This window comes from Oncorhynchus gorbuscha, linkage group LG16, assembly GCF_021184085.1.
Source record: "Oncorhynchus gorbuscha isolate QuinsamMale2020 ecotype Even-year linkage group LG16, OgorEven_v1.0, whole genome shotgun sequence".
Taxonomy (NCBI): Eukaryota; Metazoa; Chordata; class Actinopteri; order Salmoniformes; family Salmonidae; genus Oncorhynchus; species Oncorhynchus gorbuscha.
The window spans coordinates 82356124-82381819 of record NC_060188.1 but is presented as its reverse complement, the minus strand read 5'-3'; the positions used below and the strand labels follow the sequence as shown (position 1 = coordinate 82381819).

General features: G+C 43.4%; 1 protein-coding gene across 2 annotated transcripts in view; it reads left to right on the top strand.

Annotated features, from left to right (window-relative positions):
* Positions 1 to 17849, top strand: part of LOC124000909 (BDNF/NT-3 growth factors receptor-like) — a 37203-nt gene extending 19354 nt beyond the window's left edge. For both annotated transcript variants that reach the window (XM_046307602.1, XM_046307600.1), the window contains 3 exons: positions 4937 to 5177; positions 6819 to 6977; positions 16956 to 17849. In XM_046307602.1, the coding sequence (XP_046163558.1) occupies positions 4937 to 5177; positions 6819 to 6977; positions 16956 to 17141 (586 nt within the window). In that variant the 3' untranslated portion in view covers positions 17142 to 17849. The remainder of the gene's footprint in view (positions 1 to 4936; positions 5178 to 6818; positions 6978 to 16955) is intronic.
* Positions 17850 to 25696: the final 7847 nt, after the last annotated feature.

The following is a 25696-nucleotide window of genomic DNA, read 5'->3' as shown; positions in this document are numbered from 1 at the left end:
CATTATTTGGACTATATTCTGTAGAATAATGTTGAAGACATCAAAACTATTAAATAACACATACAGAATCATGTAGTAACCAAAAAAAGAGTTAAACAAATCAAAATATATTTGAGATAAAGTAGCCACCCTTTGGCTTGATGACAGTTTTGCACACTCTTGGCATTCTCTCAACCAGCTCCACCTGGAATGCTTTTCCTACATATGCTGAGCACTTGTTGGCTGCTTTTCCTTCACCCTGCGGTCCAACCCATCCCAAACCATCTCAATTGGGTAGAGGTTGGGTGATTGTGGAGACCAGGTCATCTGATGCAGCGCTCCATCACTCACCTTCTTGGTCAAATAGCCTTTGCACAGCCTGGAGGTGTGTTGGGTTATTGTTCTGTTGAAAAACAAATGATAGTCTCACTAAGAGCAAACCAGATGGGATGGCGTATCGCTGCAGAATGCTGTGCTAGCCATGCTGGTTAAATGTGTATTGAATTCTAAATAAATAATTGACAGCAACACCAGCAAAGTACCATCACACCACCTCCTCCTCCATGCTTCACGGTGGGAACTCCACATGCGGAGATGATCCGTTCACCTATTCTGCATCTCACAAAGACACAGTGGTTGGAACCCAAAATCTCAAATTTGGAATCATCAGACCAAAGGACAGATTTCCAACGGTCTAATGACCATTGCTTGTGTTTCTTGGCCCAAGCAAGTCTCTTCTTATTATTGGTGTCCTTTATTTTTTCATTCATTTATTTATTTATTTAACCTTTATTTAACCAGGTAGGCTAGTTGAGAACAAGTTCTCATTTAACACTGCGACCTGGCCAAGATAAAACAAAGCAGTGCGACACAAACAACAACACAGAGTTAAACATGGAATAAACAAACATACAGTCAATAACACAATAGAAAAACAGTCTATATACAGTATGTGCAAATGAGGTAGCATAATTACAATATCGCAATTAAACACTGAAGTGATAGATGTGCAGAAGATGAGTGTTCAAGTAGAGATACTGGGGTGCAAAGGAGCAAAATAATAAAATCAATAACAGTATGAGGTAGTTGGATGGTCTATTTACAGATGGGATATGTACGGGCACAGTGATCTGGGAGCTGCTCTGACAGATGGTGCTGAAAATTAGTGAGGGAGATATGAGTCTCCAAATTCAGTGATTTTTGCAGTTCGTTCCAGTCATTGGCAGCAGAGAACTGGAAGGAAAGGCGACCCGAAGGAGGAATTCGCTTTGGGTGGACCAGTGAAATATACTTGGTGGAGTGCTTGCTACAGGTGGGTGCTGCTATGGTGACCAGTGAGCTGAGATTTGGCGGGGCTTTACCTAGCAACGACTTGGGTTTGGCGACAAATATTTTATTTATTTACCTTTATTTAACTAGGCAAGTCAGTTAAGAACAAATTCTTATTTTCAATGACGGCCTAGCAACAGTGGGTTAACTGCCTGTTCAGGGAGAACGACAGATTTGTACCTTGTCAGCTCGGGGGTTTGAACTTGCAACCTTCCGGTTACTAGTCCAACGCTCTAACCACTAGGCTACTCTGCCGCCCCAGTGAGGGCGAGGGCCAGCCAACGAGAGCATACAAGTTGCAGTGGTGGGTAGTATATGGGGCTTTGGTGACAAAACGGATGGCACTGTGATAGACTGCATCCAATTTACTGAGTAGAATGTTGGAAGCTATTTTGTAAATGACATCGCCGATGTCAAGGATCTGTAGGATGGTCAGTTTTACGAGACTATGTTTGGCAGCATGAGTGAAGGATGCTTTGTTGCGAAATAGGAAGCCAATTCTAGATTTAACTTTGGATTGGAGATGCTTAATGTGAGTGTGGAAGGAGAGTTTACAGTCTAACCATACACCTAGCTATTTGTAGTTGTCCACATATTCTAAGTCAGAACCGTCCAGAGTAGTGGTGCTGGACGGGCGGGCACGTGCGGGCAGCGATCGGTTGAAGAGCATGCATTTAGTTTTACTTGCATTTAAGAGCAGTTTGATGCCACGGAAGGAGAGTTGTATGGCATTGAAGCCCTTCTGGAGGTTAGATAACAGTGTCCAAAGAAGGGCCAGAAGTATACAGAATGGTGTCGTCTGTGTAGAGGTGGATCAGAGAATCACCAGCAGCAAGACCGACATCATTGACGTATATTGAGAAAAGTGTCGGCCTGAGGATTGAACCCTGTGGCACCCCCATAGAGACTGCAAGAGGCCCAGACAACAGGTCCGCCGATTTGACACACTGAGCTCAGTCTGAGTAGTTGGTGAACCAGGCGAGGCAGTCATTTGAGAAACCAAGGCTGTTGAGTCTGCCGATAAGAATGTGGTGACTGACAGAGTCGAAAGCCTTGGCCAGGTCGATGCGTGGTTAAACTAATCATGTTAATGTAATTAAAACTTTTTAGGTCTTGGTGGGCAGTATTTTGACGTCCGGATGAAAAGCTTGCCCAAAGTAAACAGTCTGTTACTCAGGCCCAGAAGCTAGGATATGCGTATAATTGGTTGATATGGATAGAAAACACTCTAAAGTTTTGGAACCATTAATATAATGTCTGTGAGTATAACAGAACATTTTTTGAGGTCATAGGATTTACAATGGATTTCTATGGGAAGCCCTATTTATGAGGAACCTGGTTGCAGTTCTGATAGAGGAATTCTAAATTCCTTTATGTTTTATTGCCAAAACCAATTCAATAGAGCACTCATTTCTAATTCATGATAAGTTGTAAGTTTATCATTTGCATGAATTAGCAAGAGACCAGTCTTAAAAACAAGTTCAGCATTTATTCTTGATGAGTACTAACCCATAATACAAAGAACATTACATTTTAAGGACAGAACATAAAATGACGTCATCAGTTACACCCCCTCTCTCCGATTCTCACAAGAGCCCATTGTTTTTAGGTCTGAAACTCTTCTCCTACTCCCCCCATAAAACTACATTCCAAACTGTCTAAAATATATACTTTTTCTCCCCTAATGGAACATAACCCAAACATCCTTATCTTGTCTGAAAAGCTATATCATCCTTGTCCCTTAAACTTCCCAAGAGGCACAGACAATTAATTCGTTCTGCTTACATTTTCAGTAACAGTTCATACCATAACATAATAGTATTAGAATAAATGGTTCTAATCAATAATGTATACATAATTAATCATTTCAACCATAATTTCCTCTATCAAGTTCCTATGGCTTTCACTAGATGTCAACAGTCTTCAGAAATTGTTCAATGTTTTTCTTTTGAGAAATGAAGAAGTAGGGCTATTTATTCCATGTGTCACTCTGAAGGTCCCTACTATTTTGGTGCGCATGAACAGGAACACGCTTCACCTTGTTTTTAACCAGTATTAGAAACAGTTTATTCCATCTTAAGTTTTATCGATTATTTACATTTTAGGATACCCGAGGTTGGATTAGGAACATTGTTTGAAATGTTTGGACCAAGTTTACAGGTAACTTATTAGATACTTTGTCTTTGTAGTCATGTTGGGCGAGTTGGAACCGGTGTATTTCTGAATGAAACGCGCCAAATAAATTGACATTTTGGGGATATAAAGAAGGAATTTATCTAACAAAATGACCATTCATTATGTCACTGAGAGATTTGAGATTTGCAAAAAGATCTTCAAAGGTAAGGCATTTAATATATGGCTATTTCTGACGTTTGTGCCGTACATGCCTGGTTGAAAAATTATTTTCATGTGTTTGTATGCGGGACGCTGTCCTCAGATAATCGTATGGTCTGCTTTCGCAGTAAATACACAGTTGATAATTGTAATAATTTAAACGCTAATCCTTTGCACATGAATGCTCACTTATTCGGGAATAATTGCAATCAATATATATATTTACGCTCAGTGTGTCATCATGATCTCTGTAGGAATCGTCCGTCTTTCTGTTGGAAAGTTCATCTGAACTTCTCACCACGTCTTTCGTGGTTAGAATGGATACTTCAGAGTCCCATTCAGAAATCTTCTTATAGAATAGATGTTTTGGCGATTGTCGGTCTTCACGTTCAGTCGACATAAATTCTAGCTGCAGACTTGTAATTAGTATCAAAGATTTGCTCTTATTCTGTCGGTATCGATAGTCTCAGAGTTGAACCATTTCCACCAGTGTAGCCAATGCTCCACATGGTTTGGTCAGGAATTCAACAACCAATGAATGCATGGCATGGTCTCTACTCAAACCTTAGCCCTCTAGGTAATCGATGCTTGGGGCGGGCCAATGACTTAGTTAAATTTTAAAGGCAATTGGATTCTCTTTCATTAAACAGATTACATCTTTACTCATTCATTTTATATAATAATTAGATGCAAATGTCATAACAGAGACTCTTGTATAAACAGAGTTATGGTCATGAGGTCACAAACATTAGACAAAATGGACCGGTCAAAGCTGGATTCTCCACGGACTGTTACAGGAATTTACGACCTGAGATAGAGATAGAGATAGAGAGAGAGCGCGAGCATTTATTTGGGCTGACATTTCTGAGGCTAGTAACTGTAATGAACTTGTCCTCGACCGCAGAGGTAATTCTGGGTCTTTGTTTCCCACGGCAGTCCTCATGAGAGCCAATTTCATCATAGATCCTGATGGTTTTTGCGACTGCTACCATTTGTTTAACACTTATTTTGGTTACTACATGATTCCATATGTGTTATTTCATACATTCATGTATTTCCTTGTTATTTTACAATGTAGAAAATAGTAAAAATAAAGAAATATCCTTGAATGAGTAGGTGTGTCCAAACGTTTGACTGGTACTGCATGTTAGTTTGACGGTGATAATGTATTTGAATTCAAACTGGAGAACTCCATTTCAATGCAAGCGTATGAGTTTGCACTTATCCTTCGCTGTAGTCAGCTGTAGGTAACTATAGTTTGCATTGTGTCTGAGCCACCTGTGTTGTGGTGCAGGTCCCATGGTCCTGACATGGTGCTGATGGCTGATGGGCAGCACAGCCTGATGGTGGAGCTGACCCAGTCCCAGATGCTGCACATCGCCCAGCAGATTGCTGCAGGCATGGTCTACCTGGCCTCCCAGCACTTTGTCCACAGAGACCTGGCCACACGCAACTGTCTAGTGGGAGAGAACCTGCTGGTCAAGATTGGGGACTTTGGAATGTCCAGGGACGTGTACAGTACCGACTACTACAGAGTGAGTCACATACATACATACATACATACATACATACATACATACATACATACATACATACATACATACATACATACATACATACATACATACATACATACATACATACATACATACATACATACATACAAGCAGGACAGGAATACTCTCACATGTATAATTTTAATTTTGTTGCACAATCATTAAAAATCTATTTTTAATGCCATTTAAATGCAAATTCTATAATCTGCATATACATCCTGTTTCCATGGTTATAGGGGGCAACAGTGCAAATTGCACTGGCAGTTTTTCACTGAGCAAGGAGTTCATGGTTGACTTTGCGTTAACGCTGCAATGCAAATTTTGTAGTGAATTCTACTACACTATTTTAAGGCAAGTCTGTTTTTTTACTGTTCTTAAAATACCAAGATTTCATGAAAACTCCTCTCCAGTATCTAACCAATTTCACATATTGTGAGGAAAAAATAATCTACCATAGCGGCTAGCCCAATCTGTTTCTGCTTGACCCAACTTTATTGTTGTTGTAATGCTGCACTGGGATTGGCTAGTTAAAGCACAAACCGATTGGGTGACCAGGCTAGCTGTTACTATCTAGTCTACACTAGAATAGTATAAACCACTAGAGATTCTGAGTTAGAGTCCAGAATCTGTCGCAGCCGGCCGCGACCGGGAGACATATGCCATATTGTCCCAACGCGCACGACACATTGGTACAGCTGGCTACCGGGTTAAGTGGGCATTGTGTCAAGAAGCAGTGCGGCTTGGTTGGGTTGTGGTTCGGAGGACGCACGGCTCTTGACCTTCGCCTCTTCCGTGTCCATACTGGAGTTGCAGTGATGAGACACGACTGTAACTATCAATTGGATACCACGAAATTGTGGCGCAAAATGGGTAAAAGTAACGCAAAAAAAAATATAATAAAAAAATTATAGTATAGACAACGCTACAGACATTACAGATAGTAATTTTAAGCCAGTAATATGATTTGTTAGTTCCAGACATGTTCTGTCTCCCAGTCAGCCACAGTCCTAGGGTCTATGTAGACAACAGTACCCTCTGCTGCTGACTGGCTCTCTCTGGGGAGAATCAATACAAAACAGATGAATGTAACTGAGACCCATCATCCCCCAATCAGATAGCAGCATATGAATAGGCCCACTCACTAATACACATATAGGAAGACCAAGAATGCAGCTGAACAGCACTTGGCTCAACACATGTAATAATTAGCCAGTTATTGTAAACCGACACATGATGTCAATATTAGCCATGGAAGAAGATTGTTAATACCATTACAGGCAAAAAATAAATTGTGCGAGTTGGGTTTAAATACATTTTTAAATTTTATATATCACATCATGACATTGCATTCCACGAGAACTCTAGGCTCACACACAATATACATTTGTGTACATGTCATGTTAACCAAAGGCCTTATCGTGTAGGTTGGTTACTGACCTGACTGACTCAGTCCTTTCAGCTACTTGTGGAGTTAAGTGACTCAACACCTATCCATTTAACCCTTTCTCAGGGGGTAGCTTCTTTTCTTCAATACAGTTTGTTCTAACCTTCATCTCCTTCATTTGACCTTCTCTGTGGTTTTCCTGGATGGTTCCTGATGGATCCTTTGTCTGTTTCCAGGTGGGGGGTCACACCATGCTGCCCATCCGGTGGATGCCTCCTGAGAGCATCATGTACCGGCGGTTCACCACGGAGAGCGACGTCTGGAGTCTGGGCGTGGTCCTCTGGGAGATCTTCACCTATGGGAAGCAGCCCTGGTACCAGCTCTCCAACAATGAGGTCAGTAGTCTCTTATGACAGACAGCAGCACTCAATGGGATTTGGTTCTGGGTTCTGAGATGACAAGGTCAGAGACAGAAGCTCAAACCTTTCCTAAAGTAGATTGACTACACTGGTAGCATAGTTATGGACTTGTGTTTTGGACAGTCATGTCACATGACCTGGATTTTAAACTCTTATTTAAAGCTTTTTCAACAAACTGTCCCCTTTTATTTTTATGTCAGATCATCCGGCACCATCCTCAGACAATTGCTTTAATTTGTGGTGTAATTTTTGGAAAATACTTAAAATAAAGGTTCACATTGAGGTCATGTGACATGATAGCCCAAAACACAGGTCCCTAACCATAGCACCTGACCTCCAGTGACAAGATTTATCTCCAAATACATCACTCTGCTGTTGTCTCTTTTTTGAATCTTAGTTACAGTAGGTCACATTTGTATTGTCCACAGATTTTAAATGTATTATGAATATACAGTACCAGTCAAAAGTTTGGACACTACTCATTCCAGGATTTGTCTTTTATGTCTTACTATGTTCTACATTGTAGAATAATAACGAAGACATCAAATCCAATTTGTAAGTCGCTCTGGATAAGAGCGTCTGCTAAATGACTTAAATGTAAATGTAAACTATAAAATAACATTTATGGAATCATGTAGTAACCCAAAAAATGTAAAACAAATCAAAATATATTTTATATTTGAGATTCTTCAAAGTAGCCACCCTTTGCCTTGATGACAGCTTTGCACACTCTTGGCATTCTCTCAACCAGCTTCATTAGGTTGTCACCTGGAATGCATTTCAATTAACAGGTGTGCCTTGTTAAAAGTTTATTTGTGGTTCTTTCCTTAATGCGTTTAAGCCAATCAGTTGTGTTGTGACAAGGTAGGGGGTGGTATACAGAAGATAGCCCTATTTGATAGAATACCAAGTCCATATTTTGGCAAGAACAGCTCAAATAAGCAAAGAGAAATTACAGTCCATCATTACTTTAAGACATGAAGGTCAGTCAATCCGGAACATTTCAAGAACTTTGAAAGTTTCTTAAAGTGCAGTCTGAAAAACCATCAAGCGCTATGATGAAACTGGCTTATGAGGACCGCCACAGGAAAGGAAGACCCAGAGTTACCTCTGCTGCAGAGGATAATTTCATTAGTTAACAGCCTCTGAAATTGCAACCCAAATAAATGCTTCACAGTTCAAGTAAGACACATCTCAACATCAACTGTTCAGAGAAGACCGCATGAATCAGGCCTTCATGGTCAAATTGCTTCAAAGAAATCACTACTAAAGGACACCAAAAAGAAGAGACTTGCTTGGGCCAAGAAACACTGCCAATGGACATTAGACCATTGTAAATCTGTCCTTTGGTCTGAATTTGAGATTTTTAGTTCCAACCACCTTGTCTTTGTGAGACGCAGAGTAGGTGAACATATGATCTGCGCATGTGTAGTTCCCACCGTGAAGCATGGAGGAGGAGGTGTGATGGTGTGGGTGTGCTTTGCTGGTGACACTGTCTGTGATTTAATTAGAATTCAAGACACACTTAACCAGCATGGCTACCACAGCATTCTGCAGCGATACGCCATCCCATCTGGTTTGTGTCTAGTGGGACTATGATTAGTTTTTCAACAGGACAATGACCCAAAACACACCTCCAGGCTGTGTAAGGGCTATTTCACCAAGAAGGAGTGTGGTGGAGTGCTGCATCAGATGACCTGGCCTCCACAATCACCTGACCTCAACCTAATTGAGATGGTTTGGGATGAGTTGGACCACAGAGTGAAGGAAAAGCAGCCAACAAATGTTCATCATATGTGGGAACTCCTTCAAGACTGTTGGAAAAGCATTCCTCTTGAAACTGGTTGAGAGAATGCCAAGATTGTGCAAAGCTGTCAAGGCGAAGGGTAGCTACTTTAGGACTTTATTGGTTACTACATGATTCCATATGTTATTTCATAGTTTTGATATATTCACTATTATTCTACAATGTAGAAAATAGTCAAAATAAAGAAAAACCCTTGAATTAATAGGTGTGTTGAAACCTTTGACGGGTACATAGGGAGGCGCACAATTGGTCTAGCATTGTTAGGGTTTGACCGGGGTAGGCCGTCGTTGTATATAAGAATTTGTTCTTAACTGACTTGTGTTACGGTTTTCTTCCGTCGAAGGAGAGTCGGACCAAAATGCAGCGTGGTTAGTTCGATACATCTTTAATGAAGAAAAAACACGGAACAATACAAAAACAACAAACGGAAATGTGAAAACCTATACAGCCTATCTTTTTTTTTTTTTTTCGATACATCTTTAATGAAGATAATACACGAACAATACAAAAACGTAAGGTGAAAACCTAAACAGCCTTATCTTTTTTTTTAAATAAAAAATAATTTATTATCTTCAATACCATTCATTCTTTACAACTCATAATTTTCATACATACTCAAATAATGGTATTTTAATTAAACAAACCCCAAACAAAACCTCAGGGGAGCATCTTCCCTCCCCGTCACCCTACAAAATACCTTTCCCTATCTCCCCGTCCCTAATCTATCCCCTTACAAATCTAAATGACACCCAGCCCTAAACCCCCCTTCCACCTCTCCCGAGCAGCATGCTGCCCCCACTTCCTCTCCTCCCTCTTCATCCTCCCCCTCAAATCTCCTTTCACCCCCCAATCTCTCCCTGTCTTCACCATGTTCTGCCTGGCTTCCCACAGCCCCCGTTTAAAGAGACTCATGAGAAGCCAGAGCAGAAACCTGTCCCTATCCGTCCCTCTCGCTCTCCCTACACCTCTCTCTAACCTGGCCCACGTCAATACAAAATCCCCCCTTACCAAACCTAACAACACCCGTGCCCTAGCCCATACTACTCCGGCAAAGGCACAGTCCCAAAAGACATGGCGCACAGTCTCCTCCCTGCCACAAGAGGATCTTGGACAGGTGGGGGATTGCACCAAACTATACCGGTACATGATGGAACGTACCGGCAAGTTCTTATGGAGGCTCAACCAATTCAGGTCCTTGAGCCTGTTGTCCAGACCCCGCGCCTGCACTCCCTCCCAGACCACTTCCGAGATGCCCACTACAGGCGCCGGACTCCCTGCCTTTCTGACCTCCTCGTACAGGTGCCTGTGATCTAAACCTACTCGGGCAACTTCAACCTCAGGGTGCGCACGCAGCCACTTGGCCGCATGACGAATGGCTGAGCAAGCTCCGTTAACAAGAAAGAAACAAAAATTGTGTACAGCTTGAGGGGGAAATGTGGTACCCCCCTACCTCCCTCCCCGATGGGACAGATCATGCGTGCCCTGGCGACCCACTCGCACCTGTCACTCCACATGAACTGAAACACAAGCCTCACTAGAGGCCTCCTCAGACAAGCCGGCAATGGGTAGATGTATGCCAAATACAAAAGAGACGGCAACACATCCACCTTTAGGACCAGGACTTTGCCCATAAAAGACAAATACCTAGCCTTCCACATTGCTAGCTTCCTCTGTACCACTGCGATACGCATGTTCCAGTTTAGCGTCGCTGAGCCGGAGGTCTCAAAATGGACCCCGAGACTCCTCAGGGCCCCCTCACAGAGAGATAACCACCCAGGCACATCCGTTCTACCGCGCCATCTTCCGAAAAACTTGACGGAAGACTTTGCATGGTTCAGAACTGCTCCCGACGCTCGGGTGAAATCCCCAAAGTCTGCTCTAATGGCAGCCCCCAGAGGCTCCATGTACAGAACGAAGAGGAGAGCCGAGAGTGGGCACCCCTGCCTGACCCCAGACGAGAGGTCAAAAACGTCACCCAAGTGACTATTTACACTAACTCGGCACCCCGCTCTGACATATAATGTACGAATCCATCCTATAAACTTCTCCCCAAATCCTAATCGAACTAACACTCTGAATAAAAAGGATCTATTCACGCGATCAAAGGCTTTCGCCTGATCTAGCGCTGCTACCATTAAAGGCAGTCCTCTATCTTCAACCCAATCGATGGAGTCCCTGATTAACTGTAGGTTCCATATAATAGAGCGGCCCTCTACCCCGCACGTCTGATCCTCATGAACGACGTAGGGAAGGGCTGTGCTCAACCGGTCTGCTAAAACCTTTGCAAGTAGCTTGTAATCTACACACAGCATGGTCAACGGCCGCCAGTTGCCAAGGTCTGTTACTTCCCTCTTCTTATATAAAAGTGACAGCACACCAACAGCCATTGATCTCCCCGGGACCCCTGTCTCAAGGATGGCCTTCAAGACTTCGAGGACCACTGGTCCAAGTATACCCCAAAACTTGAGATAAAACTCAGCCGGCAGCCCATCCATCCCAGGCACCTTCCCTTTTCCCATCCTCCTAAGAGCGCTCTCAACCTCTTCTAGTGAGATCTGGGCCTCAATCACTTCTCTAATGTCCTCCGGCAACCACCTGGACAAGTGTTCTAAAAACACATTTCCCTGCTCTACATCTATTTCCCTTTCCTTAAATAAACCTTGGAAATGATCAGTTGTCAACCTGACCATATCCTCTGGTTCTCTAACTATACTACCATTTTCTTCCCTAACACCATGCATTACCTTCCTACTCTGTCTGGCCCTAACCAACTTAAAGAACATAGCAGAACATGTCTCATTATGTTCTAGAAAGCCACTATGCGCACGCTCCAGGAAAGCTCGAGCCTTCCGCTCCTGCAACTCCCTGAGCTGCGCCTTTAGGGTTGCGGATCTCTCCCAGTCAAACGACCCGCCGAGGTTGCCTGCCTTGTATTCAAGTTCAATTAACTTTTGGATACGATCCACCTCCCTCCTCTCCTCCCTTTTTTCCTCTTGCAATACCCTATTATAAAAGCCCTAATCCTCACCTTAACTAATTCCCACCACTCTAACACCCCCTCGCACATGGACCGGAGGCCCTCAAGCCTCCAAAAGAAACCATAAAACCCGTCAACAAAAGCCTGCTCCTCCAGCACATCCCGATCTAGCTTCCAGTACCCCCTACCAAAGAGGCAGACTGGCAACCCCATCTGCAGGAGCACCCCGTCGTGATCCGAAAAGAAAACAGGCAACAGCCGCCCAGACAACTTACCCAAAGACCTGGGTACAAAAATATAGTCGAGCCTCCGCTCAACCCCCTGGAGTTGCGCCATGTAGGACCGTCCATTTTCGGAGTAGTGTGCAGACCAACATCTACCAGACCATGGCAAGCCATTAGCCTGGCAATGGCGCCTGCACTGCTATGTCCTCTTCCTAAATCTGTATTAAAATCTCCCCCTATCACTAATTTCCTATTTGTGACACACATCGGTGTCAGACAGTCCACCATCTCCCTCCTGTCTGCCACCACCTGTGGCCCATACACCACCACTAATCTAAATTTACAATCCCTTATTGTGACATCCACCCCTATAACCCTCCCCTGCATTACCACAAAAGAATCCTCCACTTTTACCTCCCTGTGCCCAGACAAAATCCCTACCCCCGATGAGTGCACCCCCCCAACACCCCAAACCGACTCCCCCTTGTCCCACACCCTCTTAAACCTATTAACATCCCCTCCATCCCTCAGGTGAACCTCCTGTAAAAAAACAAAAATCAAACCCCACACCCTCCAAATAACTAAAAACCGCCCTCCTCTTAACAAAATCCCTCTTACATTTAAACTAACAAAAGTAAAATTAGACCCCATGAAAAAATAAAAACATGTAATACACTCAAATTCTAAAGCCAGACAGAAAAAAAAACAGGAGACTCACCCGATGCTCCCCTGCTCCATATCTACCGGTGAGAACACCATCCGTAATCCCGACATCCCCCCCGCTTCCTCCATCACACCATCCCAGGATGCAGGAATAGTGTTTGGCTCCGGGGTGCCCTGCACCCTGGGTCTACCCCCACAATCCTCACCCTCCCCAGTGTTGCAGCTGGTTTGGAAAAAAATTGGGGAGGCTGAGTCCCCAAACAGAACTCCCCACCTCCTCCTGTACCCAGTCCTGAGTCTTGTTAGGTGTGTCCCCACCCAACAGAAGTTGAGGTCCTGGGGAAACCAGCAGCATCCCAGAGGTTTCTCCCACCCCCATCACTCTCTTGGCCATCCCCTCCCTCTCACTGTCGGCCAATCGCACCCTCCTCTTCATTCTCTTCTTTGGTGATGGCGGCAGTGGAGAGATACCCCCCCGCCCCCTCCGCCAGCTCCTCCACCATACCCCGCATCTCTTCCACCAGGGCACTTTCCCCCCAGTCCACTTGCTCTTCCACCGTCTCCTTCTCCACCACTCCTCCCTCGCTTTCTTCTCTCTCATGCTCCTCCACTCGGTTGCCTTCTTCCGCTGCTTTTCCTGGTTCTCCTACTCCCGTGCCTTCCGTTTCCTTCTCTCTTCCATCCGCCGCTTCTGGCTCCTCCTCCTTCCTTGTGGCCTTCCCCTCTGGACCTGTACTCTGGTCATGAGGCGTGCTTCCTTCCCCTCCTCTTCTTCCCCCATCCCCCGCCCGTTCCCCCCCCAGCCACAGACGCATATGACCTCTTACGGGCACCCCCGCCACAGGTGTGCTGACGAGCCACACTCATGGCATGTCTTAGGCTTGTCACATTCCCTCGCCTCGTGATCCTCAGATGCACAAAATCTGCATTTTCTTGTACTGCACGAGGCGAATATGTGACCGTAGGCCATACAGCGCCTGCAAAATGGGGGCTGACGTGCATAAAACAACGTCCCCCCTGTCAGCCCCTAGGGAGAACATAGCAGGAGGATGGAGGTAGCCACCATGTCACTTTGGGTCCTCTCTGAGGAGGGCCTGGAAGCCTCTTCTCCCATTCCAAAACCCAAGGGACTCTTTGAGGTGCCTTGCTGAGGAGACGTTATCCATGTATCTCCCCAGAAAAGCCCTCACCTTCGTCCTTAACGTAAGGGTTGTAAATGTTGACAGTTACAACCCTAAAGTTATTCTTCGCCAGGCTTGTTATTTCGTGGTGGCACATCGGCCTCTCACCTCCCACTGCTCTTGCCCTTCTCAGGATATCATCGTGTTTTTCCTCTGTATATAGTGCCACGTCGTATGCTCCCTCCAACGAGTTGCCTTGGAAACAAAACACGTCCTTCACCGTCAGCTTTAGAATCCCCATCAATATTATCCTTCCAAAAGATTCCCGTCCTAAAGGCTCCAACTCCTTTTCCTTCCAAGCAAACCGAATCGTGTTGGCCAGCCCAATCCCAGGGACCGACCGTGTTGATGTATTTAGTATTAGTATTAGTATTAGTATTTATCTCCGCAAGGAGAATGGCGCTCGTTCTCTTCTCTTCTCTTCCAAAACAAGTAAAAAGAAAAACCAAAGTGACCGAGCCTATCTGGTGAAACTACACAGAGACAGGAACAATCACCCACGAAACACTCAAAGAATATGGCTGCCTAAATATGGTTCCCAATCAGAGACAACGATAATCACCTGCCTCTGATTAAGAACCGCCTCCCAAACCAGAAACCGTGGATTGATGGCAGCATTCGCGTGAAACTGAAAGCGCGAACCACTGCTTTTAATCAGGGCAAGGTGTCTGGCAACATGACTGAATACAAACAGTGCAGCTATTCCCTCCGTAAGGCTATCAAACAAGCTACAGTACAGAACAAAGTGGAATCTCAATTCAATGGCTCAGACACAAGAGGCATGTGGCAGGGTCACAGTCAATCACGGACTATAAGATGAAATCCAGCCCAGTCACGGACCAGGATGTCTTGCTCCCAGGCAGACTAAATAACTTTTTTGCCCGCTTTGAGGACAATACAGTGCCACTGACACGGCCTGCAACGGAAACATGCAGTCTCTCCTTCACTGCAGCCGAGGTGAGTAAGACATTTAAACGTGTTAACCCTCGCAAGGCTGCAGGCCCAGACGGCATCCCCAGCCGCGCCCTCCGAGCATGCGCAGACCAGCTGGCCGGTGTGTTTACGGACATATTCAATCAATCCCTATACCAGTCTGCTGTTCCCACATGCTTCAAGAGGGCCACCATTGTTCCTGTTCCCAAGAAAGCTAAGGTAACTGAGCTAAACGACTACCGCCCCGTAGCACTTTCCGTCATCATGAAGTGCTTTGAGAGACTAGTCAAGGACCATATCACCTCCACCCTACCTGACACCCTAGACCCAAATTTGCTTACCGCCCAAATAGGTCCACAGACGATGCAATCTCAAACACTGCACACTGCCCTAACCCACCTGGACAAGAGGAATACCTATGTGAGAATGCTGTTCATCACTACAGCTCGGCATTCAACACCATAGTAAACCAGTCATCAAAGACCCTGGGTCTCGAAACTGGGTACTGGACTTCCTGACGGGCCGCCCCCAGGTGGTGAGGGTAGGCAACAACATCTCCTCCCCGCTGATCCTCAACACGGGGGCCCCATTCCTGTTCCCTGTTCACCCACGACTGCGTGGCCACGCACGCCTCCAACTCAATCATCAAGTTTGAGCACAACAGTGGTAGGCTTGATTACCAACAACGACGAGGCGGCCTACAGGGAGGAGGTGAGGGCCCTTGGAGTGTGGTGTCAGGAAAATAACCTCACACTCAACGTCAACAAAACTAAGGAGATGATTGTGGACTTCAGGAAACAGCAGAGGGAACACCCCTATCCACATCGATGGAACAGTAGTGGAGAGGGTAGCTAGTTTTAAGTTCCTTGACAAACTGAATTGGTCCACTCACACTGACAGCGTCGTGAAGAAGGCGCAGCAGCGCCTATTCAAAGGAGGCTGAAAAAATTCGGCTTGTCACCAAAAGCACTCACAAACTTCTACAGATGCACAATCGAGAGCATCCTGGCGGGCTGTATCACCGCATGGTGCAACTGCCCGCCCTCAACCGTAAGGCTCTCCAGAGGGTGTGAGGACTGCACAACGCATCACCGGGGGCAAACTGGACACCTACACCACCCGTTGTTACAGGAAGGCCATAAAGATCATCAAGGACATCAACCACCCGAACCACTGCCTGTTCACCCCGCTATCATCCAGAAGGCGAGGTCAGTCAGGTGCAAACCGAGAGACTGAAAAACAGCTTCTATCTCAAGGCCATCAGACTGTTAAATAGCCACCACTAACATTGAGTGGCTGCTGCCAACACACTGTCATTGACACTGACAGCCATTTTAATAATGGGAATTGATGGAAATGATGTAAATATATCACTAGCCACTTTAAACAATGCTACCTTATATAATGTTACTTACCCTACATTATTCATCTCATATGCATATGTATATACTGTACTCTACAACATCGACTGCATCCTTATGTAACACATGTATCACTAGCCACTTTAACTATGCCACTTTGTTTACTTTGTCCACACTCATCTCATATGTATATACTGGATACCATCTACTGTATGCTGCTCTGTACCATCACTCATTCCTGTACATGTTCCTTATCCCCTCACTGTATATAAGACAGTAGTTTTTTTTGGAATTGTTAGTTAGATTACTTGTTGGTTATCACTGCATTGTCGGAACTAGAAGCACAAGCATTTCTGTTAACATCTGCTAACCATGTGTATGTGACAAATAAAATTTGATTTGATTTGAGGCAACCATAGACTTTCCTAGACAACCCTACTCAGCCACAATCCCAATACCTACTAAAACCCCAATACAAAAACACACCACAAAATAAACCCATGTCACACCCTGGCCTGACCAAATAAATAAAGAAAACACAAAATACTAAGACCAAGGCGTGACAACTTGCCTAGTTAAATAAAGGTTAAATAATTCAAATAAAATAAAGTACTGTACATTTCCCAGCAATCTATTAAATAAACCAGTCTAAAAAACATCACCTTGGTGAACCTCACATTTGTTTAGACGCTGTTATCATATGAGCAATGGCTTCCTTGATTGACCCTGTGGGGATAAATGCATTTCATTTGAATTAAATTGAAAAAGTACTGAGCAGTGGTAGTGACCCGTGGTGCTCCCCCTACAGGTGATTGAGTGCATCACCCAGGGGCGCGTGCTGCAGCGGCCGCGTTCTTGTCCAAAGGAGGTGTACGACCTGATGCTGGGCTGCTGGCAGAGAGAACCCTACATGAGACTGAACATCAAAGAGATCCACAGCCTGCTCCAGAATCTGTCCAAGGCCTCGCCTGTCTACCTGGATATTCTGGGCTGAGTGAGTCTGATCGGCTGTGTTTGTGTATGGGATGGAATGAGGGTGGAGTTGTGTGCGTACGAGCGAGCATACTGTTTGTATGGGTGCGAATAAGGGTGGAGTTTGTGTGTGTGTGTGTGTGTGTGTGTGTGTGAGAGCATACTGTATGTGTGTGTGTGTGCTGACTGTGCTTCTGCCTGCTCATCACATAGACAAAAGCCTTACATTTGACTGCCATTTCCTTTCCTTGTCCATTTGAAAATACTCTTAGGACCCGTTTCTCAAATCCAGATTAAAAGAATCCTGGAGTAGGCCCAATTCTGGTTTAGTTAATCAAGAGCAAAAAATAGGATATCATAAACATCAGTTAACCTTGAATTACATACTCTTGGACTTTGACGGGGACTTTTTAAATAATAGTCAAAGAATAACTTAATAATGTCCATGAAACCAAATGATCAGTAATCTTTATTAAATTGTAATTTAGTCAAGGAGTAGGCCAAGGCCTCCCGGGTGGCGCAGTGGTTAAGGGTGCTGTACTGCAGCGCCAGCTGTGCCACCAGAGACTCTGGGCTCGCGCTCAGGCTCTGTCGAAGACCGGCCCAGCCTCTGTCGCAAAAGGTCCGTGGGGCGACACACATTTGGCCTAGCGTCGTCCAGGTTAGGGAGGGCTTGGCTGGTAGGGATATCCTTGACTCATCGCTCACCAGCGACTCCTGTGGCGCAGTGCACGCTAACCAAGGTTGCCAGGTTCACGGTGTTTCCTCCAACACATTGGTGCGGCTGGCTTCTGGGTTGGATGCGCGCTGTGTTAAGAAGCAGTGCGGCTTGGTTGGGTTATGTATCGGAGGACGCATGACTTTCAACCTTCGTCTCTCCCGAGCCCGTACGGGAGTTGTAGCGATGAGACAAGATAGTAGCTACTAAACAATTGGATACCACGAAATTTGGAAGAAAAAGGGGACAACCCCCCCCCCCAAAAAAAAGACTAGGCCAAATCTGGGTCAGCGAAACAGATCACTGCGTCTCAAAATTATAATGGACACGTGCCAACATGGATACAGCATTTCCTTGTTTCTCCTAACATGAGGAGGAACATCTCTTGTGGAGCGACATATAAAGTCGAGACGTGCAAAGAAAACTAAACCCATTGCAATGAAGTAAGGTACAATAAAAAACGCTTATGTAGATGTCATGGACTGTTTTTATGATGTGAGAACTTTCTAATTAATGTCACGGGCTCTTGACTCTATTGTTTCCATGTTAAGTCATGTCTTTACATTTTGATTTGTGACTGGACTGTTGTCGTCATGGCCAACCAGAGCTGGCCATGAAGGGTACCTCATAGGACTTATAATGACTTCATAACACATTCATAAGCAGTATGTAAGCATGTCATGAAGGTTTTTCCCCATGTATTTATGAAATGCTAATGTACTGCAGCATGTAGGGTTATGAATGTTATGTTAAGTCTCTATGTAGGTACCCTCAGTCCAGAGAGAATGAGAGCCATTCATCCACACAACCAACACCGTTAATCCCCTGAGTGTTGATATCCATATGTGCATATTACGAAAACACATTCATCTTATTAAAATACGTGTTTACCTTTTAAAAGACAATGGCATCTCTATGCGATATTTATAAATCTGTTTTTAATTTGTATTATTTTCTTTTTTTTAATGAATGTTTTCTGCTTGTGGTTCATTATCAGTGGTATTTTCTTTCTGAATATAATTTGCTAGCTTCTTACATTGTCCATTGTCCATGTAGAAGGTGTTGGTGTTTTGAATGTGATTAGAATGCACTACACATGTCAGTCTTAACTGCATAACTAAAGCACAGTGAAAAATATCCTAGTATAAAGTTGGAAGAGGGAGGAACTTTGAGTTGCCTCAACTCAAATCACAGCAGTATGGAAGTTGAGCATAACATTGTCTTTTTGTTTTGTCATTTGTGAAGAGCACATTCACCAGCAATGGCTGGTGATAGAGCGTCCCCTTTAGATAGAGCGTCCCCTTTAGATAGAGCGTCCCCTTTAGATAGAGCGTCCCCTTTAGATAGAGCGTCCCCTTTAGATAGAGCGTCCCCTTTAGATAGAGCGTCCCCTTTAGATAGAGCGTCCCCTTTAGATAGAGCGTCCCCTTTAGATAGAGCGTCCCCTTTATCTTCCACCGTATGATTCTTTTGGTGGCCCATAACTCTACTACACTGTTTGTTTTGCATTTTCAGAGGCAGCTTTACAAATGTTGTTGAGGTTGTTGTCGACATTGATAAAATGTTACAGTATAGTGAAGCTGATAGGAAATGATGGATTTAGCCTTTTGAGGATATTTTATCTATTTCAGCTGTATTTGTGGGGAATTGACAGAGTATGGGCGCTGCTCTTAGTATGAGCCTTGAGTTAGAAAAGGTTTTCTGGTAGAATGCCCCTATTCAGCTATTTATGCACTTAAATTACTCATTTACTTGTTTCCATTTTGTATAGCATATTATTGCAACCAGGGTGTGATTCTGTGATCTTACATTGATTGATATACAGTATATCTCATATCCTATAACAGGATTCCCCACCTGTTGGCCAAATTCGGCCCGTGGGTGATTTTATTTGTCCCCCATGTTTTTTGATCAAAAAATAATAATATATTTTTATTTTTGGACATAAAAATGTAAAAACACCAGAAAAGCAGCCCCAAATGATTTTAATTTTGGAAATATGTTCCAAAGTATTACCACGCAAAATAGAGATACAGTTGAAGTCGGAAGTTTCCATACACCTTAGCCAAATACTTTTAAACTCAGTTCTTCACAATTCCTGACATTTAATCCTAGTAAAAATTCCCTGCCTTAGGTTAGTTCGTATCACCATTTTATTTTAAGAATGTGAAATGTCAGAATAATAGTAGAGAGAATAATTTATTTCAGCTTTGATTTCTTTCATCACATTCCCAGTGGGTCAGAAGTTTACATACACTCAATTAGTATTTAGTAGCATTGCCTTTAAATTGTTTAACTTGGGTCAAACATTTCAGGTAGCCTTCCACAAGCTTCCCACAATATGTTGGGTGAATTTTGGCCAATTCCTCCTGACAGAGCTGGTGTAACTGAGTCAGGTTTGTGGGCCTCCTTGCTCGCACACGCCTTTTCAGTTCTGCCCACAATTTTCTATTGGATTGAGGTCATGGCTTTGTGATGGCCACTCCAATACCTTGACTTTGTTGTCCTTTAAGCCATTTTTCCACAACTTTGGAAATATTATTGGGGTCATTGTCCATTTGGAAGACCCATTTGTAACCAAGCTTTAACTTCATAACTAATGTTGCCTCAATGTATCCACATAATTTTCCTTCCTCCTGATGCCATCTATTTTGTGAAGTGCACCAGTCCCTCCTTGTCATGCTATGACATATTTTGGTTAGGTGTGACTAGGGTGGGTACTCTAGTTTTTGTATATCTATGTTTTTTTTTCTTTGTTGGCCGGGTATGGTTCCCAATCAGAGGCAGCTGTCTATCGTTGTCTCTGATTGGGGATCATACTTAGGCAGCCCTTTTTCCCACCTTCAGTTGTGGGATCTTTGTTTGGTTGCATGCATTTTTGCTCAACGAAGCTTTACGTTCGGTGTATTGTTTTTTTTGCTGGTTCACATTTTAATAAAATATGATGAACTCAAATCACGCTCAACGAAGCTTTACGTTCGGTGTATTGTTTTTTTGCTGGTTCACATTTCTACCCTTAACGACGAATGTTACAATCCTGCAGCAAAGCACCCCCACAACATGATGCTGCCACCCCCGTGGGTGGTATGGTGTTCTTCGGCTTGCTAGCCTCCCCCTTTTTCCTCCAAACATAACGATGGTCATTTTTGCCATACAGTTATTTTTTTTGTTTCATCAGACCCGAAGACATTTCTCCAAAAAGTACGATCTTTGTCCCCATGTGCAGTTGCAAACCGTAGTCTGGCTTTTTTATGGCGGTTTTGGAGCAGTGGCTTCTTCTTTGCTGAGTGGCCTTTCGGGTTATGTCCTTCTGTAGCTCAGTTGGTAGAGCATGGCGCTTGTAACGCCAGGGTAGTGGGTTCGATCCCCGGCACCACCCATACGTAGAATGTATGCACACATGACTGTAAGTCGCTTTGGATAAAAGCGTCTGCTAAATGGCATATATTATTATTATATTATATAGGACTCGTTTTACTGTGGAAATAGATACTTTTGTACCTGTTTCCTCCAGCATCTTCACAAGGTCCTTTGCTGTTGTTCTGGGATTGATTTGCTCTTTTCGCACCAAAGTAAGTTAATCTCTAGGAGACAGAACGCGTCTTCTTCCTGAGAGGTATGACGGTTACGTCGTCCCATGGTGTTTATACTTGCGTACTGTTGTTTGTACAGATGAACGTGGTACCTTCAGGCATTTGGAAATTGCTCCCAAGGATGAACCAGACTTGTGGAGGTCTACAATTATTTTCTGAGGTTTTGGCTGATTTCTTTTGATTTTCCCATGATGTCAAGCAAAGAGGGACTGAGTTTGATGGTCGGCCTTGAAATACATCCACAGGTACACCTGCAATTGACTCAAATGATGTCAATTAGCCTATAGGAAGCTTTTAAAGCCATGACATAATTTTCTGGAATTTTCCAAGCTGTTTAAAGGCACAGTCAACTTAGTGTACAGTATGTAAACTTCTGACCCACTGGAATTGTGATACAGTGAATTATATGTGAAATAATCTGTTTGTAAACAATTGTTGGAAAAAGTATTATTAAAATCATGCACAAAGTAGATGTTCTAACCAACTTGCCAAAACTATAGTTTGTTAACAAGAAATTTGTGGAATGGATGAAAACTATTTTTAATGACTCCAACCTAAGTCAAATCAAATCTAAGTTTATTTGTCACGTGCGCTGAATACAACAGGCGTAGTAGACCTTACAGTGAAATGCTTACTTACAGGCTCTAACCAATAGTGCAAAAAATGTATTAGGTGAACAATAGGTAGGTAAAGAAATAAAACTACAGTAAAGAGACAGGCTAAGGCCAGGATTCAATCCGGACAGCCGAAGATCCACATTGTAGCACAGTTTGCATTTTATGGTCATTTCCAATTGGGCCAACATCTGCAGTGTTTACTTTGAACGCGATCTCCATGGCGACACTAACATGTATAGCCGAAAAGGGGCTATCGTATAGAATCTCGGGCCGAACTCTTACTCATAAACGTGATCTCTACACTACGTGTGATACTTCATAAGATCCCAGTTCCCATAACCTTTGTATTTTGATATGGAGATTATCCAGTGCATTAATGTTTGCTGTGGCAATAATGCTCTTTAGTGAGTCAGAAGAGCACACCCAAACTCCTGTGCTTTGAGCCACTGTCTTTTCAATTGCTGTATTATCACCATCATCCCTGTTGCATTCTTTGCTAAACACCACAAAAACCTGCCTTCAGCTATGTTGGACTGTCTGCAACATAACACTGAAAAAGCGTACATATTTGTTTGGCGACCATGATCTGTCACTGGTTGGTTCTTTCTTGACCAGTTCCAGCTTTTTAGGCCATTCTCTATTATAGTCATGTGTGTCTGCTCTGAATATTCTGAATCGCCTGTATTCTGCATTCCATTTTGTACAGTTCGTATATTTGTCTAAATTAATAGTATGTTCTATAGTATATTCTGTTTCAAACAGGTACTTTATCAAAAAACGTGTGACAAAAAATGTGTTATGGGCCACTGGCAATATGTAAATACAAATGTATTAGTGCTAAAAAAACAAATATAATTTATTTGTGCTTGTTCATATCAGTGAGAATACTATCACATTTTTGGTGGAACTTTCGAACTCTAGAAGAGATTCCTTTAAAATGGTATTGTCTCTATGAAGAAGGAACTGAGTCCTATATCCCAGTTCACCCTTCTTTCCTATCTGGTGGAAGGACCAGAGAGGTTATGACTGACTGAGTGCCGTGTGTCTGTGAGAAGGCCATAACTTCTTGGTCACCTGGAACATCGAAGGACCAGAGAGGTTATGACTGACTGAGTGCCGTCTGTCTGTGAGAAGGCCATAACTTCTTGGTCACCTGGAACATCGAAGGACCAGAGAGGTTATGACTGACTGAGTGCCGTGTGTCTGTGAGAAGGCCATAACTTCTTGGTCACCTGGAACATCGAAGGACCAGAGAGGTTATGACTGACTGAGTGCCGTGTGTCTGTGAGAAGGCCATAACTTCTTGGTCACCTGGAACATCGAAGGACCAAATCCAGCGACCAGGTGAACCAATGGGGACCATCGTCATTTCACCACCCAACCACTCGACTATTTCTGGCCTATTGGTCTTCTTTCAGATGAATAACTGTGACTGCATCATGAACAATAGTATGTTATTTTGAATGTAATCTAGAAGGGATGGGACCTTTTTTTGAATGTAATCTCTCGGGATGGGGGAGATTGCCACTGGTTATTTTGTAAATATGAAAAAGCATTTTTTTTTTTATCCCTGTGCAGATATGTTTTACTTGCTGGCTGAATGATGTCGAGTGAGAGTCAGAGTGTACACGTTCATACGTTTGTGAGTATGATGCCCCTGAGCTGCGGTGTGTGTGTGTATTTGTTTTTTCTCCCAGCAGATTGTGTCACTGCTTACGTAACATTCAATTCTATCAATCAAATCTTTGTGCATCATGCGAGTAACTTCTCTGCAGTTAATGGAATTGTTCCTTGTAACACTGTGCATTTAATAAAGGTGGTATGTCTTACAATAAGTTGTCTCCTTTCAGAATGTCAGTTATAATTTACAATACCAATCTCATGCGCTATGTTCCGTGAGGTTGTGTACATCTAAATAATTTATAGAACACCAAGCTGATCGAATTATCTGAGATATGGGTGTCTTTGTGCAGCTGTTCAATTGTTAGCAAGTGAAGTGAAATTGTAAACCGGATATGCCAATAATATCTCATCAAATCAATTCACATGATATATTGCAAGTAGGCTACCGACCTGCAGCAGAATTCCATAGCACGCTCCCAATCTTGTACCCCAGTAGCCTCATAGCCTATGAGATCCATGCATCTCATAAATCACATTGATTTACTGCTCCTGCTCCACCATAGCAAAATGTTTTTGCAACCGAAAAGGAATTACTTGTTCAGATAGCTGTTCTTTCCAGGGAGGTACTTTCTTACATTTTGTGCCTACTGAATATGACCCAACTCTCTATTCTGTCTGATAGACAGGCAGAGTATCTAAGCAGTGTTGATTGATACTTGATATGTGCACCCACCATTGCGTCTGGTGGCTATTTTAAAAGAACCAGCCCTCGCAGTTTTATGAAAGGAATTCCAAGGTCAAAGTTGGGGTCTAACAAACACAGTTAAGCGACAACGGCAGCTGGGCCCTAGCAAAGGTCCTGATACACATTCAAATCAAAACTAGCAGTGTTCACTGCGCAGGATGAAGTGGTCCCTAGGACAGTTCTTACATTTCCTCCCCAACTGGTTATTTGGTATTTTATTAGGATTCCTGGGGTCCACACAAAACATGAAACATAATACAGAATGACATAATACAGCACATCATTAGACAAAAACAGCTCAAGGACAGAACTACATACATTTTTAAAAGGCACATGTAGCCTACATATACACACAAACTATCTAGGTCAAATAGAGGAGCATCGTTGTGCCGGTTTGTTTTCTGGTTTTGAAAGCAGGTTTGCTGTTTATTTGAGCGATATGAGATGGAAGGAAGCTCCATGCAATAAGGGCTCTTTATAATCCTGTACACTTTCTTGAATTTGTTCTGGATTTGGGGACTATGAAAAGAGCCCTGGTGACATAAGTGTGTGTCAGAGCTGTGTGTAAATTGACTATGTAAACAATTTGGGATTTTCAACACGTTTCTGATCAAAAATAAGTGATGCAGTCAGTCTCTCCTCAACTCTTAGCCAAGAGAGACTGACTGCATAGTATTTATATCAGCCCTCTGATTACAATTAAGAGCAAAACGCGCCGCTTTGTTCTAGGTTAAGATTTGGGGACCGCAAATTCTTCTCTTAGTGCTTGGTCGATTTCATTAGGCACAAAATAGAGTGGTTCTCTATCTGAACTTTTACGTAGCAAAACATTTTGTTACAGTCATTTAGGCCAGGATTCAATCAGCGGTAACCTGTGTAAACTGACAAATTTTTAAAATGTTTAAAGCGTGTAGGAGGGTGAACTGTGATAGAGCTGTCAAATCAACAAGCGGCTTCTGCATTGGATGCACAAGTAAAAATCGCATGCAGCTGTGTTACAAGTTTGTACACTGATTTTAACCTATTACTTCTTTAAAATGAATTACAATGTGTCATTTCCATATAGCTTACAATTTCTTGTTCTGAACTTCTGTGGTTTGTGACAATGACCACTAGAGCTCACAGATTTGACAGCTCTAACACGGTTACACCACCAAAACAACCCCACAGAAAAAGCTTATTGGTGGTTCCACACTTCTTCCATTTAAGGATGGAGACCACTGTGTTCTTGGGGACCTTCAATGCTGCAGACATGTTTTTGTACCCTTCCCCAGAACTGTG